Source organism: Boleophthalmus pectinirostris, unplaced genomic scaffold, assembly GCF_026225935.1.
Source record: "Boleophthalmus pectinirostris isolate CB_2022bp ecotype Guang Dong unplaced genomic scaffold, ASM2622593v1 HiC_scaffold_23, whole genome shotgun sequence".
Taxonomy (NCBI): Eukaryota; Metazoa; Chordata; class Actinopteri; order Gobiiformes; family Gobiidae; genus Boleophthalmus; species Boleophthalmus pectinirostris.
The window spans coordinates 31,206,247-31,222,437 of record NW_026571207.1 but is presented as its reverse complement, the minus strand read 5'-3'; the positions used below and the strand labels follow the sequence as shown (position 1 = coordinate 31,222,437).

General features: G+C 39.3%; 1 protein-coding gene across 2 annotated transcripts in view; it reads right to left on the bottom strand.

The window, feature by feature from the left end:
- The window catches only part of psd2 (pleckstrin and Sec7 domain containing 2), a 104,331-nt gene continuing 88,140 nt past the window's right edge, over window positions 1-16,191 (bottom strand). For both annotated transcript variants that reach the window (XM_020917859.2, XM_055159391.1), the window contains 9 exons: window positions 15,612-15,670; window positions 12,641-12,730; window positions 12,518-12,561; window positions 11,319-11,509; window positions 11,113-11,183; window positions 9,846-10,003; window positions 8,302-8,446; window positions 7,004-7,147; window positions 1-5,327 (listed from right to left, as the gene is read on the bottom strand). In XM_020917859.2, coding sequence (XP_020773518.2) covers window positions 5,106-5,327; window positions 7,004-7,147; window positions 8,302-8,446; window positions 9,846-10,003; window positions 11,113-11,183; window positions 11,319-11,509; window positions 12,518-12,561; window positions 12,641-12,730; window positions 15,612-15,670 — 1,124 coding nt within the window. In that variant the 3' untranslated portion in view covers window positions 1-5,105. The remainder of the gene's footprint in view (window positions 5,328-7,003; window positions 7,148-8,301; window positions 8,447-9,845; window positions 10,004-11,112; window positions 11,184-11,318; window positions 11,510-12,517; window positions 12,562-12,640; window positions 12,731-15,611; window positions 15,671-16,191) is intronic.

Genomic DNA, 16,191 nt, shown 5'->3' with positions numbered 1-16,191 from the left:
AGTACTTATTAATGTTTACCCCTTAGCTTTCTTTCTGATCTTGTTGTATGTTAAAGGGTCATTACGTAACTTTTCTGATTCTGCGAGAAGTGAGTCTGCCACCTGCTTGTCTCTGGAAAGGTTATAGCTTTGCCTGGGATGTTCCACAGTATGGCTTTAAACTGTCTCGGAGACGACAAACAGGTAACGTCACCGCGCAATAACACTTCCACAGAAACAAGCAGATGACAGGACCCACCGCCGGGGAAGTTACATTTAAGTTTCAGTTGGTACACAGACTCCAGAGGTGTCTTGCCCGAAGACACAAAAGCAGTGGATTAGAATTGACCAACCTTTGTGTTAATATCCCCACTTATATATATGAATTTCTACTTTGAGTTACTACATTTTGTCAACTGTGAATGTCAGATGGTCTCTATTACGCTGTTTTCTGATCTGTTATAATGTTGTTTCCTCGTCACAAACAGACCTGGAGTTGTGTTTTGTTTCATTCACACACATTTAACACACAAACCCTGCACATTTAGGCTGAGTTCTGATTCAGGAAGTGGTGTTTTTAAACTCCACACACCTTCACTAGATTCATTTGGATAATTTTCAGCTCTGGCATTGCTGATCTCTACACAGCAAAAACTGGAGGGTTAAAATTTCAGGATGAAATATTTCAAACTTTTTTTTAACACAAAAAAGTGTTATTCTGTTCATTCAACTTCCCTTAGTGTTAATTTGGCACCTCCCACCCACCACTTCAAACTCCCGCGGGGGAAGACCAGTTTGTACATAATTTCATTTTAAATTAACTAAAATAAAGTGTAAAAATAGAACACCTCTGTCATTTATCTAAATCAGGATAACCCTACAAAGTGTTATCTCTTTACTCTCAAAACATTAATATAACTCCTGATTTCGGGGTTAAACAGGAACTTTTGGTCCAGTGTTACTTACAACAGTGTTACTTAATTAACGTTTCCAAAAATGTTTTAAATTAACTCACAGAACAGACTGGATTCATATAAACACTGAGAACATGTTCAAATTGATTCTGTGAGACTCAATTTTAACAGTCCACTTTTTGCTGTTTACTCAAATAAAGGTAAAAAGTAGCTGTTAACTTGAAACCACCAACTACAACTACATGACATCACAAGGTGGAACAGAGCATTTTGAACTTTTTGAGATGTAGACAGAGAAAAATTGCTTATTTTAACGTGTGAATGAAACAAAACACAACTTAAGGTCTGTTTTTGATGAGGTAACAACAACATAACATGGCTTAAAACTCACAAATTTGTGTAATATAGGACCTTTAATAACCTCACTTCTATATATAAATTTCTACTTTCTGAAATATCTTACAAATCAAAATGAATCAAAACACGTTGACTGAAGTTAATAACTCCATGAACTTTTCCACAATGACCTTTTATTGCACCTGTAGAGTGTAGAGATGAACAGTTAGGAGTATGCATAGACCTACTGTAATTGATATAAGCCTAAACTAAGGAAAGACTATTTAGGGTTGGTGATGTTATCGACATTTTCAAATAAATACAAACTTGACCCTGCTAAAGTGACTGCTCCTGATGCTACGGCGAAAAAGTCTCTTTCAAAATCGTGTCACTCACTCCCAGCATGCAACAGTCCCCCACGCCGACCAAACCAGCTGTGAACAAGGACTCCTTTAAACAAAACTGGTGCAGAAATACTATTCAGGGTTCATTACGTAACTTTTCTACTTTTCTGTTTATCGCCGTGGGGGTGTTAAGCCGTGTTCAGACCAAACGCGAATGGCGCAAATAAATCGCATCAAGCACCCCTAGTTTCCTGCTTGAGTTTTCGCTTCATTCGCGGGTCCAGGTCGCTCAAGTTTGGGAATTTTGTCGCGTGAGTAAATCCGCTCTATTCGCTCCAGAAGGATCAAGTGTGGCTGCGCAGTGTCCTCTGCATCTGTTTTCATTTGGACAAATGGAGGACTTGGACTACATCGAGCAGGCTGACCAGACCAGGACCAGACAGGGACTGAGACTGGGACCAGACAGGAACCAGACCAGGACTGAGACCGAGATTGAGACTGGGACCAGAGCGGGCTCCGAGCTTTGACTTCGAGCCTCCGCAAGCTCTGAGCCCACGGCCTCAGAGCTAAGGCTCAGAGTCCATGGCAGGGCCGGAGCTCGAAGCTGAGGCTCGGAATCAGCAACCAGAGCTCGACTGAGACCGGGACCAGATCGGTATCAGGCCAGTTTAGTCCTGGTTTAGTCCTGGCTTAGACCTGGTTCAGTCCTGGTTTGGATCTGGTTCAGTCCTGGTTTAGTCCTGGTTTAGACCTGGTTCAGTCATGGTTCAGTAATCGTTTAGTCCTGGTTTAGTCCTGGTTCAGTCCTGGTTCAGTAATCGTTTAGTCCTGGTTTAGACCTGGTTTAGTCCTGGTTTTGCCCTGTTTCAGTCCGTATGTGGCGCAAAAGTCCGGCATTACAAACCAGGACGAAGCTCGGGACCAGACTGGGACCAGGACCAAGACTGAGACCAGAGCCAGAATAAAGGAGAGAAGGGCAGAGTCTGGTGTAGGTCCTGCTCTGTGGAGTTTATTCTGGTCTCTGTACTGTATAATATTGTCTGGTTTTCCACGGCAACAGTGAGTGTCTCCTCCATGTTGAATGAAAGTTCACGTCTGTCTCAGCATTATACGTTTCTATCAGAACACGGCCCGATTGGTTGATGTGACGCGAATATTCACAGAAAGTTCAAAAACTTCAACTTTGGCGAAAGTCACAAGCCCCTTCCTTTCGGGAATTTGCGCGACAATGCCAGTTTCACAAATTCGTGCAGCTCATTTTGCCTATTCATGCTGCTCAAAATGCGTGAATCGCCCAATTCACATCATTCGCGCCGTAGAACTTAATTCGCGCGTCAATGTGCCTTTACACAGGGTTAACATGAAAATTGTTCGCCTTGTTCACGCCATTCACATTTGGTGTGAGCACCCCATGAAATGTTCTGCAGGATTTCGGCATTAAAATGACAAATTACAGGTTGGATCTGTGGAAAGGCGTTCCCTAGTGAAGATGTATATTTTCCAATGTATTTTTTGGCAGTAAAAACACACACCTCCTCCAGAAAAGTTATGTGGTGCATCTTTTAAGTTAAAAAAAGTGTAAGACTTGCAAATGTATCTCTGAAAATTAGTTTGGAGAGTGTAAACAACAGATTTTCCTTTACTAAAAAATAGAGCTTTTAATCCAAATGTCATGTATCAAAGAAAGCAGGTTTTAAATAGCTCAGTAATATTACTTTCATAAAATATTACCAGTCAGAGTTAGTTTTCACCTATATTTCTTCAAATCTGTTTTTAAAGGTGCACTATGTAACTTTTCTGAATGGGGGTCCATCATATGGTTGTCTCCATTGGTAACTCTGAAATGTCCCACACTGTGACAGTAAACTTGGATGGAACTGAAGTGTAACCTTGGTTTAATGTGAAATAGATGATTTTCAAAGCCAAAAGATACACTGAAAAACATGTATTCTTAGAGTGAGTGAGGCGGCCTCTCCACAGATCTCACCTGCAACTTTCCCCATGGAGATAGAGTTTAAAGTGCATGAGACAGTTTTTATGATTTTCTAAATATGATTCGGTTTGGTGAGTTCTTGTGGTAAATATGTATCATAGTTTTACATCAGTTAAGAGACACTAAGAAAATACAAAAATGCAGGAAGTAGCGCTTTAGTAGTAGTTTTGAAACAGAATACCTCTACCTATGTCATCAATGGAAAACTAAATTTAGGTGTAAAAAAGGCATTTTTTCTGACATACTAAACATTGATTTAACACTGAGGCTTGTTTACTTTGTGGTTGCTAGGTAACAGTTATAAATTTACCTTTACGTATGTCATATCTGTTGCATGTGTCCAACCAAGAAGTAAAATAATAAACTTCACCAACCAGAATTCAAAAACTAGACAAAACTACGTACTTTTGCCCTGATGAAGGCCGAAGGGCCGAAACGCGTTGGCGTATTTTAACTTTATCTGCCATGTGGTATTAAAGGCTTTTAATTATTTTGTACTTTTTGAGTGCCTCAGTTTTTTTCCCACTTTGTATTTAAAACTACGTACATTTTTTAAAAAGAAGCTTAAATATAATTATGTCAACTGTGTGTTAGTAGAAAAAGTACTCTAACCTGTCATATGCACTTTAATGCCATACTGTGGAAGATTCTTGGGATCAAATAACGCCTCCATGGAAACAAGAAGCAGGTGGCGGGCCCGATGCCAGAAAAGTTACATAGCGCATCTTTAAATCTGCACCAGTTTGATCAGCGGAGACCGTGTTTGTTTACAACGAGGACACATACACAGTGCTTTCCGTCATTCAAACTTTTCTTTTCTAAAACTAAAGAAACATTACGGAACATGTCAGAGTTCAGACATCAGTTTTACAGGAAAACTTCCAACCGTTTCAAATCGTTAACGTCCGTTTTCCTCTTGTCGAAACCCTCAACGTCTGGTGCTGAGGTGCTCTTGGGCAAGGCACTCCACCTGCAGTTCCTCGGCATTGCAATACTGAACGCGAACGTAACAAGAGATTTCACTGTAGTTAAATAAATAAATAAAACCAACATGGCGGCTTCTCCTTCGTCTTCTTCCTGAAAGTCTCTGCTCCTTCCACCAATCGCGTAGGTCCATCTCGTCACATGACCAGTCTGTCTCTCTGAACAGGAAGAAAAAGCTAAAAATGCTACAGTAGTACCATCACTATCTCCTCTCAAACCTCTTCTTCTCTTTCTCATTAATCATCGTAGTGTCCTTAATAAATTATAATCTTTGAAAACACTAAACTGCATTGAGTTAAAGTAATACTGATACAAAAATGATCTCGATTCGGATCATTTCAAAATGTGCAATAAAAAAATCGCTTAAATGAGGTGTCTATTGCTCCGTCTAAGCAAAGTTACCCCATTTTCTTCGTACTAAAAAGTCTACCTTTAGGGGGCAGTAGTGAGGAGCTGTAAAGTACTACTAATATGTAGGATAAGAGCTAAAAAGTTTCAAGTTATCAGTTTTCTCAGCTTAAAAAGGAGGGAGTTTTTGTTTATATTTTTGGAGTCTCAGCTCCTCTGTGATGATACGAATGGGTAGTTGGTGGTTTTTCCATTGAGACCCCCGTGAGCCTGACTTATGGACGGAGAAGACTGGGTTTTCCGGAGTTGGCACTCCCGTCCCTCCAGTAGAAAAGTGCCCATGACGCTGGCCTCGATCTTCTCCAAATCGTCTGTCTCCGCGCGGATCTTGGCCTGGAGTAGGCTTATGTAGGTCTCGTAGCGCGTTTTCTGAAGAAGAGGAGAAAGATTAAGACAAAATAAAATGAGTTAAAGGTCCTATATTACGAAAAATTGACTCTTGTGAGCATTTAGTCATGTTATAATGTTGTTACCTTATCAAAAACAGACCTGGAGTTGTGTTTTTTTTTCTTTCACACATGTTTGAGTAATCCTTTATTATCAGTCTGTCTACATATCCAAAGCTCAAAATGCTCTGTTTCACCTTGTGATGAATCGAAGTGACAGTTTTCAAGTTCACAGTGACCTTTTACACTTAATTCAATAGAGATTAGCAATTCCAGGTCTGAAATTATCCAAATGATTCTAGTGAAGGGGTATGGTGTTTAAAAACAAATCGGAGCACTTCCTGTATTACCACATGGCATCAATAGGTGGAACAGAGTGTTTTCTGTTTGAGAGAAGAACTAAATGGGTATGTGTGTTAAACATGTGAATGAAACAAAACACAATTCCAGGTCTATTTGTGATGAGGAAACAACATTATAATATAGATCAGAAAATACTGAAATATGGGTACTTTAAAGGTGCACTATGGTACTTTTCTGGTGGTGGGTGAGTCTGCCACTTGCTTGTGAGTAGTGACACAAAGGATTCAACAGAGGGCAGCACTTGTCTTGGAACACTTAAGGGCCGTTCACACCAAAGCGTCAAAAAACGCCTTGACGCTTCTATTTGGAGCCTTTGCATTTGAGTTTAGACGCCCCCGATGCGCGTCTTTGACGCTGTGGAAGAACGGGACAAAAATAGTTCACGCGCGTCCGTTGCCCTGGAAACAAGAGCCCGGTTCCGGTCTTTTCCCGAAACAATATCAGACCAGACTGAGAGAGTGTTTTTATGACATAAAACATCAGCGGAGGAGATCGGGTCGACGACTGGGGCGTATATATATTTATACTCCGCTAATGACACTGGATCAGTCCCGGTCTAGTCCTGGTTTGGTCCCGGTCTAGTCTCGGTCCAGTCTCGGTCTACTCCCGGTCTAGTCCTTGTTTAGTCCCGGTCTAGTCCTGGTTTAGTCCTGGTCCGGTCCTGGTGTAGTCCTCGCGATCGGCTCGGTGATTGTGGCGTATATATTTATTCTCCGCTCGTGTTTGTGGTTCTCGTTCTGGTTCTCGGGTCTTGCTTCCTGATAATAACGTCGCTGCGTCACTAGATACTCGTCCCTAATTGGTTGACGCGGCGCGTCTGACGCGAAAAGTTCAGCATTTTCAACTTCTTAACGCTGACGCCTTGGGCGCGCGTCTTGGCCGCTGACGCCAAAACGCTCAAGACGCGCCGCGTCGACGCCAGATTCGCGCCGCGCTGACGCCGAAAACGCGCCGCAAAAACGCAGGACGCTCTAGTCGCGCGTCCACATCGACTTTACATTGAAAGTGGACGCTTTGACGCCTTGGTGTGAACGGCCCTTTAGAGAATTATAAGGAATTATATTTTATTGCCAGTTTAGCATCTAGAGGCAATAGTGTATAGGAAATGTTGAAATAGTGATCGATGTGTTTAATGCTATACTGTGGAGCATTTCAAGTAAAGCAACAACACACCACCAGGAATATTACACAGTGCACTTTTAAATAGATGGGAATTTTAAATGTTGGGATTCCTACAAAAACACTGTACCCATACTCCCGTACTGTGAGTATTATAGGTGTATCTGCCCTCAGTACCTCGTAGGTGAGGTAGTGCTCCTTGATGCGATGCTCCTCCCAGTCTCTGCTCTTGGGCTCAAAGGTCACGGGGTTCTTCCTATGTTCCTCCAGCTCCAAACTCATCTGCTTCAGTTTCCCTTCGTGACTCCTCAGCTGCTCCTCCTGCACCAATCAGAGACGAGATACAGAGGAATCGACCAATCAGAGAAGAGATATAGAATTACACTGCGCTCACACCCACACCTTTCCTGTCTTTGCCTGGTGGATTTTGGGAAGTCAGCGGTCAGAAGTGAAGAAGCTACTTGGATGAGTGACAAAATGTATTCAATCTTAAAGAAGACATATTGTGCTTGTGTCTGCTATAGTTATAATCTATGACACTTGTGGATCATTATGACATTATCTGGACATTTTAATCGCAATATTCACCTAAAATTACTTAATAATCTGCTGACTTCTGCCTCATAAAACTGCAGTGCCCACTGAGAGATGATGTCACCGTAAACATCATCACAACAAAGAGTCGGCACCTCCAAAGGACAGCTGCAGATCACACTAGCGAGCAATGGATTTTTTCATTTGTACTTAAATAACTATACAATCCTGCCAAATCCAACGTGCATCACCGATTAAGAAAATAAAATTGGAGAAAGAAGTAAGTACAGATCAGTGGGCGTGTACCGGTGATTCATCAGCAAAATGGCGTCTTAAAAATAAGTGCTTAAAGGCTGCTCAAATATGCACAAATCATTCTAAATACAACTTTGAGAGGGTAAATGAAAAAACAGCTGACATGGTTAAAAACTTTGAAAAGTCAATTTTGCCGAACAGGTTTGCTTTAAAGTTACATTGTGTAACTTTTTTAGAGGAGGGCCCATCAAATACTTTTCTCCATAAAGATGTTATTGCTTTGTCTAGAATGTTTCACAGTATGGCATTAAACCTTTCTATCTTCACCGAGACCAAACCAGACCAAGTTACAGGTCAGATCTGTGGAGAAGACACCACTCTCACAGTACAAATGCCTGTTTTTCTAGATATTTTTGAGCTATAAAACCACCTGTAATTGAATGTAAGGTAGAGCTGTTTAATGTCATACTGTGGAACATTCCAGGCAGAGCAATGACATATCCATAGAAATAAGCAGGTGCCGGACCCTGAACCAAAAAGATACATACTGCACCTTTAAACAGAATTCACTTTCAGATTACACACACACACACACATACCACTCAGTATTGTATCATTCAGGTCAGTAACGTTGTGTATAAAGTTTTGGAGCATAGTTGTTCATGATGTTGTGTATTTTTTTGGACCTGGCTGAGTCGTGTGGAGGACGATGGCAGGATCGGTCGACAGAACTTCTTCATGGATCCGATGGCAGCAGGAAACGCCGGAGCAGAGAACAGTGCCGCCACCAGGTTTATCCTGAAAATCCACGACATCATCTCCTCCTCGCTCCTGAGAATGAAAACAAACTACACTGTGAAAATTGTGATATACTACGAATCCATACATTCACTGTCCCTCGTCTGCACATGTGCAAACCATCTTTAAAGTGCATACGACAGGTTTGACTACTCAGTTTTATGAAGCATAAGAACACACTAAAAATTGAAAGGTCCTATATTAAACAAAATTGACTCAAATGAGCTTTTAGTCAAGTTCTCCTCCAACACATAGTTGTGTTTTGTTTCATTCACACATGTTTGAGTAATCCTTTTCAGTCTATTTACATCTCTAAAGCTAGGGAGTTTTCACATTTACAGCTACTTTTTACCTTTTGCTTAGTAGATATTGGAACCAGAGTTGAAATGATCCAAATGATTCTAGTGAAGGTGTACAAGTTTAAAAACACATCACATCACAAGGTGGAACATAGTGTTTTATACTTGAGAGAAGTATGTGTTAAACAAGTGTGAAAGAAACAAAACACAACTCTAGGTATGTGTATTTTTTTTATACAGCATCATCACATGGATCAGAAAATACTGTAATACAGGCCCTTTATTTAAAGTGCCCTTGGTATCTTTTCAGGCAAAGCGATAACATCTCCATGGAAACAAGAAAGAAGACCTTCCACAAGAAAAGTTACCCAGTGCACCTTTATATAACACAAAAGTCTTATAGTTATTTCACAACAGCAATAGGGAACAACTGGACAAACCGCTCTCCACCATGTATACTCCTGTGTCAGACAACAGAGGGGCAGATAATACTCCCTACAGCTGTACAACAACTCATCCACTGCACCAGACTACAGAGAGACAGAGGAGCTCATTCTTCATCAGGCTCCTACAGCGCCACTCAAGTAATGAGAGATTCAGGACTATATTAATACTATAATACTCCCTACAGCTGTTCAACAACTCACCTTTATGTAACAGATAATACTCCCTACAACTGTACAACAATTCACCCTTATATAACAGATAATACTCCCTACAACTGTACAACAACTCACCACTATGTAACAGATAATACTCCCTACAACTGTAAAACTCACCCTTATGTAACAGATAATACTCCCTACAACAGTAAAACTCACCCTTATGTAACAGATAATACTCCCTACAAATGTAAAACTCACCCTTATGTAACAGATAATACTCCCTACAACTGTACAACAACTCGTCTATGTAATAGATAACCCTTTGTCCTGTCAATCATCATAACTTTGTTTCTCCTAACCCAACTCTTGTATATAACTGAGATATACTGTATTTATGTAGTTTTTTTGGCTGCTTATTTATTATTTATTATGACCATTTATATGTTTTGGTCTTTGTTATTATACTATATTGTGATGTGGGAGCTACAGTCTAAGTAACATGTAAATAGTGCACAAGTCTGTACTCACGGGGCCTGGAGCAGATACACTCTCCAGTCTGAAGTCTTGAGCTTCAGGACGTTGGGTTTCTTGCTGTAGTCTGTGGCTCTCGTGGCCAAAGCGTGATGGACCCTCACGGCGTTCTTCAGGTCCACCTCCGAAATGTCCGCGTCCGGTTTGTACTCGTCCTGAGAGAAGTAAACAGATATACAACCTTTAACTCCAGGGGTCCAAACTTTTTTTCATTAAAGGTGTATTGTGTAACTTCTCTGTTGAAGCGTATGTCAAATGCTTTCTCTATTGCTTCGTCTGGAATGTTTTACAGTATGGCATTAAACCGTTCAATTTTCATAGAGACCAAACTAGACCAAGTTACAGGTCAGATCAGTGAAGAGGCGACCCTGCTCACAGTCAGAATGCCTGTTTATCTAGGTATTTTTGAGTTATAAAACCTCCTGTAATTGAATAAATGTAAGGTAGAGCCGTTTAATGCCATACTGTGGAACATTCCAAGCAGAGCAATGACTTAACCATAGAATCAAGCAGGTGACGTGCCCCCAACCAAGAAGTTACATAGTGCACTTTTAAGATCCACAAACCAGGACACAGATAAACCAGAGGGCAGATCTATCATCTCTTCAGACTGGCTTTCAACACTTAGTAATGCAGTCACATTTTGTTTTATTTCATTGTTTAAAGTTTTTGCAAGTTTTTATATTGTGTAAATTTTAATGTAACGCACTTTGGTCACCTTGTGTGTTGTAAATGGCGCTATAAACAATTTAATCTGCGTATGTTTAACAGATTAGAATGGGTCAGATCTTTATTCATGCTTACATCCTCAATAGTACACACTAAAAATCTGATATTGGCCTTATTAAAGTAGTTTTTCAAGAAGTACTGATTAATGTAATATTGGTCAATTAACCTGGAAGCTTGAGTGCATTTATTTTAGTTGAATGATATTGTGCATTTATCTTGACAACTAAAACACTAAATAAATGGGACATAATTTCCAATGTTTTTGTAATTAAGACAATAAATCAGCATTAAAGTTGTTAGTAAAGTTATTTTTGATTTGAATATGTTTACCTCATATCACAATTAGGTCATGTTTATGGAATAAAAATTCTAAATCTTGCATACAGCTCAGTTTTTGCAGTCGTAAAATACATATGACAGCAATGTATATTTTTCTGTTCTTCAACCCTTTTCAAAGTAGATGCTTCACATTGAGTTAAAGCCACCTGGTGTTTGATAACTGTTCCTACAGTAAAGAGAGAGGAGGGTGCTGTACCTTTTGTAAATACAGGATCATCCCTTTTAGAACAGCATAGAACTTCTTCCACCCTCGACGACCTCTGGGAGCTGGAGAGAAGGAAAGAGAAAGAGAGAAAGAGAGAAAGAAAGACAGCGCAAGAGAGGGAGGGAGAGACAGATGAAGAGAGTTAGTCGCTGCAGGCCTAATCTAAATCAGGAGCAGCAGGCTGTGTTTTGACTCACTGCGCTTGCCGTCCATGTCGGCGTGGCTCTTCCTGGTCAGGACTCCATGTTTGTAGGTGACGGCGTTCACGAGGACTGGGATGGCGATGAAAGGGTTACATCCATCTGAGACCCTCGCTACACGTTTACTGCTCCCCTCACACTGCTCCTCCACCAGCTCAGACAGACTCTTCCTCAGCTCCTCCTCCTCACTGCCACAAACACACACACAAGGTTTAAAGGACTAATTCATCTGCACTAACCACAAACCACGCTCAAGCAAATGACCTGTTTAAAGCTCCTGTATCACACTAAACTGACTCTTGAGAACTTTATGTAACATGCACTATGTAACATTTCTGGAGGAGGGTCTGCTTACAATGTTGTCTCCATGACGACGTAATTGCTTTGCTTAAAATGTGTCACAGTATGGTATTAAAAACGGAACTATCTCCATGGAAACAAGCAGGATCTGCCACCAGACCAAGATACTGGTCAGATCAGGTTCTTAAAAACATCCATGACTGAATGAATGGGACGCATATGAGTTTAATGCCACACTGTGAAACATTTAAAAAAAGTAATACCATCTCCGTGGAGACAATCAGGTGGGAGACTCTCTACCTGAAAAGATGCACATTGCACCTTTAAGCCATGTTATAATTTTGTTACATCCTGAAAAACAAACCTAGAGTTTCCTTCACACATGTTTGAAAAATCCTTTAATATTAGTCTGTCTACATCTCCAAAGCTCAAAATGCTCTGTTCCACCTTGTGATGTCACGGACTGTTAGTTTTCAAGTTAACAGCTCTATTTTAACTTTTGTTCAGTAGAAATGGGCAATTCCAGGGCTGAAAGTATCCAAATGATTCTAATGAAGGGGTATGGAGTTGAAAAACACAGTGGAGCACTTCCTATATTATCACAAGGTGAAATATTTTCAGTTTGAGAGAAGAACACAGCCTAAATCTGCAGGATTTGTGTGTTAAACATGTGTGAATGAAACAAAACACAAAGGTATGTTTTGAGGAGATAACAGCATTATAAAATGACTTAAAGGTCATAAGAGTAAATTTAGCATAACATAGGAGCTTTAAGGTGTTTTAGAGTTTCCCGATATACACCTTTACAAATGCCACATTTATACTGTTCTAATTTTGTTCATTATAAAAGTCAAAAGTCAAATAATCTGAAATTAAGTGAAATTTCTCATACTCACACTGCCCACTCCAGTTTCTCATTCTTTATCGAATTATATAAGACCTGTTTAGAGGTGAATAAAATATGTATTAATTTCAAAAATTACACTTATAAGGTTTAAAACAGCAGAATTGAAATGTACCTTTAATAACTCTTTGGGGAAGTCTTTGCCGTTGTTGAGTCCCTCCAGATTACTGATGAACTGTTGACACGACATCTTTTTACCAATGTTCTACAAATAAGAACACAAACAAATAATATACAATAGATTAGACAATATTACATTTTAAAACTATTATAGAAACAACAACATATATATTTCCATTATGACACAGTAGTTTGCAAATAGGATAATTATCTTGAGAGTCAAAATGAGGGTCAGTGAGTTCAACGAAAAGAAGCAGTCCCACATGTGTCCACTTGGGGGCAATGTCACATAACTCTTCTACTTGTACTCATATCTGTGGGTTTTAGGTTGCACTGTTGTCATGCATTTAACAATATAAAACAAAACATTGTCTTTTGAAGGGTGAAAAGCATGTAAATCTATGGTCAAAAGTCCTCAAAATATTAAAATTAAAGTTAAAATCCATGAAAACAGTAGAACAATGAAACAGATGAGTGTAGCTAATATAATAATGTACTCCTGGAAATAACAATAAATGATATGTTTTTTTAATTAAGATTCAAAATTTTTTTTAAATGAGGTTTAAAAGAGCTTTTATTAATAGTAGCTAACCTAGAGTAGACATCATGTGACCAGCCACCAGTGCATCAGGGACACTTTATGCTCCATTTGTGCTGATTTCTTTACATAAGAAGTGATTTGTGATAGTCCATGAGTTCACAGTAACTTGTATAATATTAGAAGGGGTATTTTATTTCTATGGGGTATTAACTGCTAACACATAACATATTTAGAGCACCATGTTACCTTTTATTGTTCTGAAAATGCTATATTCACTGAAAGACTATATATTTAATAAGTTTGAGTTCAGTTTTTGACGCTGAATCTCCCCTCCCTTTGGTCTCCGTACTTAGTCACTCCTTCTTCAAAGCGCTATCACATTACTAAACACTACCAAACATTACTACACCTTGCTTTGTGAAGTTGTTGTGTACAGTTCTGTCAAATGAAACAGAAAACTCACACCAAAGTTCACATAGAGGTGCAAATGCAAGGAGCAGCAACATAAAAACTGAAAAAATGCATAGCACACTCAGATGTCTGATGTCCAAAACGTTTTAAAATATGTATTCTAAATTATGTTTCCTCAAAAATCCTTCAGCACATCATTTTTCTGGCCTTGAACCACAGTACACAAAATGGTTGCAATCAATTTAGAATAAATTTTGAAAAAAGTTTTGTACATCGGCCTTCTGAGCGTGCTATGCATTTTTTCACTTTTTACGTGTATTGTTTTATATCATGTTTTTGTATATTTATGGAGAATTGTTGTGAGGGAGCATGTGTGACGCAGATTTGTGGGCAGAGCATTGGACATAGTTGTATTGTTAACGATAAGGAGAGTTTGAATAGAGCCTGAAAGAGATCTCTAGATGACTCAGACATGCATGGATGACACCTAAAACCTCTTCCAGCATGTTTTTGACAGGAACACAGTAGAAAGCTTTACGTGAGTATAGAGTTACTGTTGGTACTTACCACCTTGGGGACAAAGATGAGGGTCGTGTTAGCAAAGGAAACAAAGGAAGAAAAGGTTTAAAGAGGAAGTTAGTTAAAAAGGAAATCCCCTGAAGCAGCATTAGCAGCAACAGTGGCGGTAAACAAAACACACTGGATTTTAAAGGTGCACTGTCTAATGGAGGGTTCGTCAGCTGCTTGTCTCCATGGAAATGTTATTGGTTTGTCTAAAATGTATAGATCCTATCCATCACAAATGAGACAAGCAGGTTACAGTGCTATGCTACATTACACTCCAGATCTGTGGAGAGAGTCGTCCTATTAAGGAAAGAATAGAGCAATAGAGATACCCGTAATTAATAAATATTAGATGTATATGTTTAAAGTCATACCATGGAACATTCCAGGCAAAAAAAAAATAACATCTCCATGGAGACAAGCAGGTAGCGGACCCTCCACCAGAAAAGTTGAGCAGTGCACCTTTAAGTAATAGTACAGTTCAATGATGGAGGTACTTTCCAAAATTTTACTGAATGACATAAAAAATATTATTTAAATGACATCAGCTGATAAAAGTCAGTTCCATCCAACTGAAGGAGGCTTCGAGCCAAAACACTGTCCAGAAAATCACTGCTGAGACCTCTACATTGAACAAGTAGCATGCTAAATTCCCGATTACTGAACCATAAAATGCTGTCTAACTTCATGCAGACAGCATTAAGTCTAGTCAAAGGCTAAACCAAGTCTAAGCCAGGATCAAGAACTAACCCAGGAAAATCTGTCTAACAGCACGACTAAGCCAGAACTTAACCAGGATTTCATGAAACAAATGGACCGTAAAACTCCCCAGTCTGACTCAGAACACAGCAGTGCTCCAGTTGGAACAGTGTTTTCGAGAAGAGACAGAAACAGGTCACAAAGTAGGACGGAAGAGAAAGAAAGACAAAAAGAAGAGAGAAAGTGGGGAGAGAGAGATGAAGGAAGAGAGGAGAGGATGAGAAAGGGCGTAGAGGGAAAAGAGAAAGAAGGAGAGAGAGACTAGGAGAGGGGAGAAGAGAGAAATACTCAAGAACCAGAAATATGAACAGAACAATGAGCCATCACAAAGATGGGCATAAGGGAAGAAGATACAGACGTTCAGAATAATTTAAATGTGCAATACGTAACTTTTCCTATGAGGAGTAAGCCACCTGATTATTGCTATGTTATTGCTTTGCCTGAAAAGTTCTGCAGTATTAGGTATTTATTCTATTTGATATATTACAGATGTTTTTTATTGCTGGTAAAATACCCTGACCTGTGACATGGCCAAGTGGTGTCGTGTGCTACTCTCCATAGATCAATTTAATGCCAGACTGCTGAATATTCCAAGCAGACTAATAACGTCTCCATGGAGACAAGCAGGTGAAAGATCTTTCATTAGAAAAGTTACACAGTGCACCTTTAATGGATTATCATAAATACATACGTGTCCGTGGAGGTCCGTGTTGAGCAGCATTAGAGCACAGGTCAAAGTGTGAGCGCCATCTGAAACAATAACAACATTCAAAGGTCAAAGGTCACATTCATAAAATTAGTTCAGAAGCAGAGGTGGTTGGTTGTATTATTATACCACTTTGACTTGTGAAAGATTTGTGAAATAAATATACAGTATAAGTCATAATTGTGTTCCTAGCATAGATTGTAAAAAAAAAAAATAAATAACATTTTAAGACCAAAATAATGAGGCTCACTGCATACACTACAGTCTATGATTTCTAGTGTCTTAAATTTTCTCATTTACTAAAGAGTTCATGAATTGTATGTTGGTGTGTTTCATATTATGTTAAATGTTCTATGTATATGACTATACCATTTCTGAAACATAGCTCAGATAATACATAGATGAAATGTGTTATTGTCAAAAGTGCCCTCATCACAAAAAAATAGTTAAATGTTTTGTGCATCAATAAACTTTTTAGATTTAATTCTTGTTACGTTACATTACAAAGTGACTGAGGAACTAACTAAATTAATATAAATCAGCCATAAAGACACCCCATGTTAAA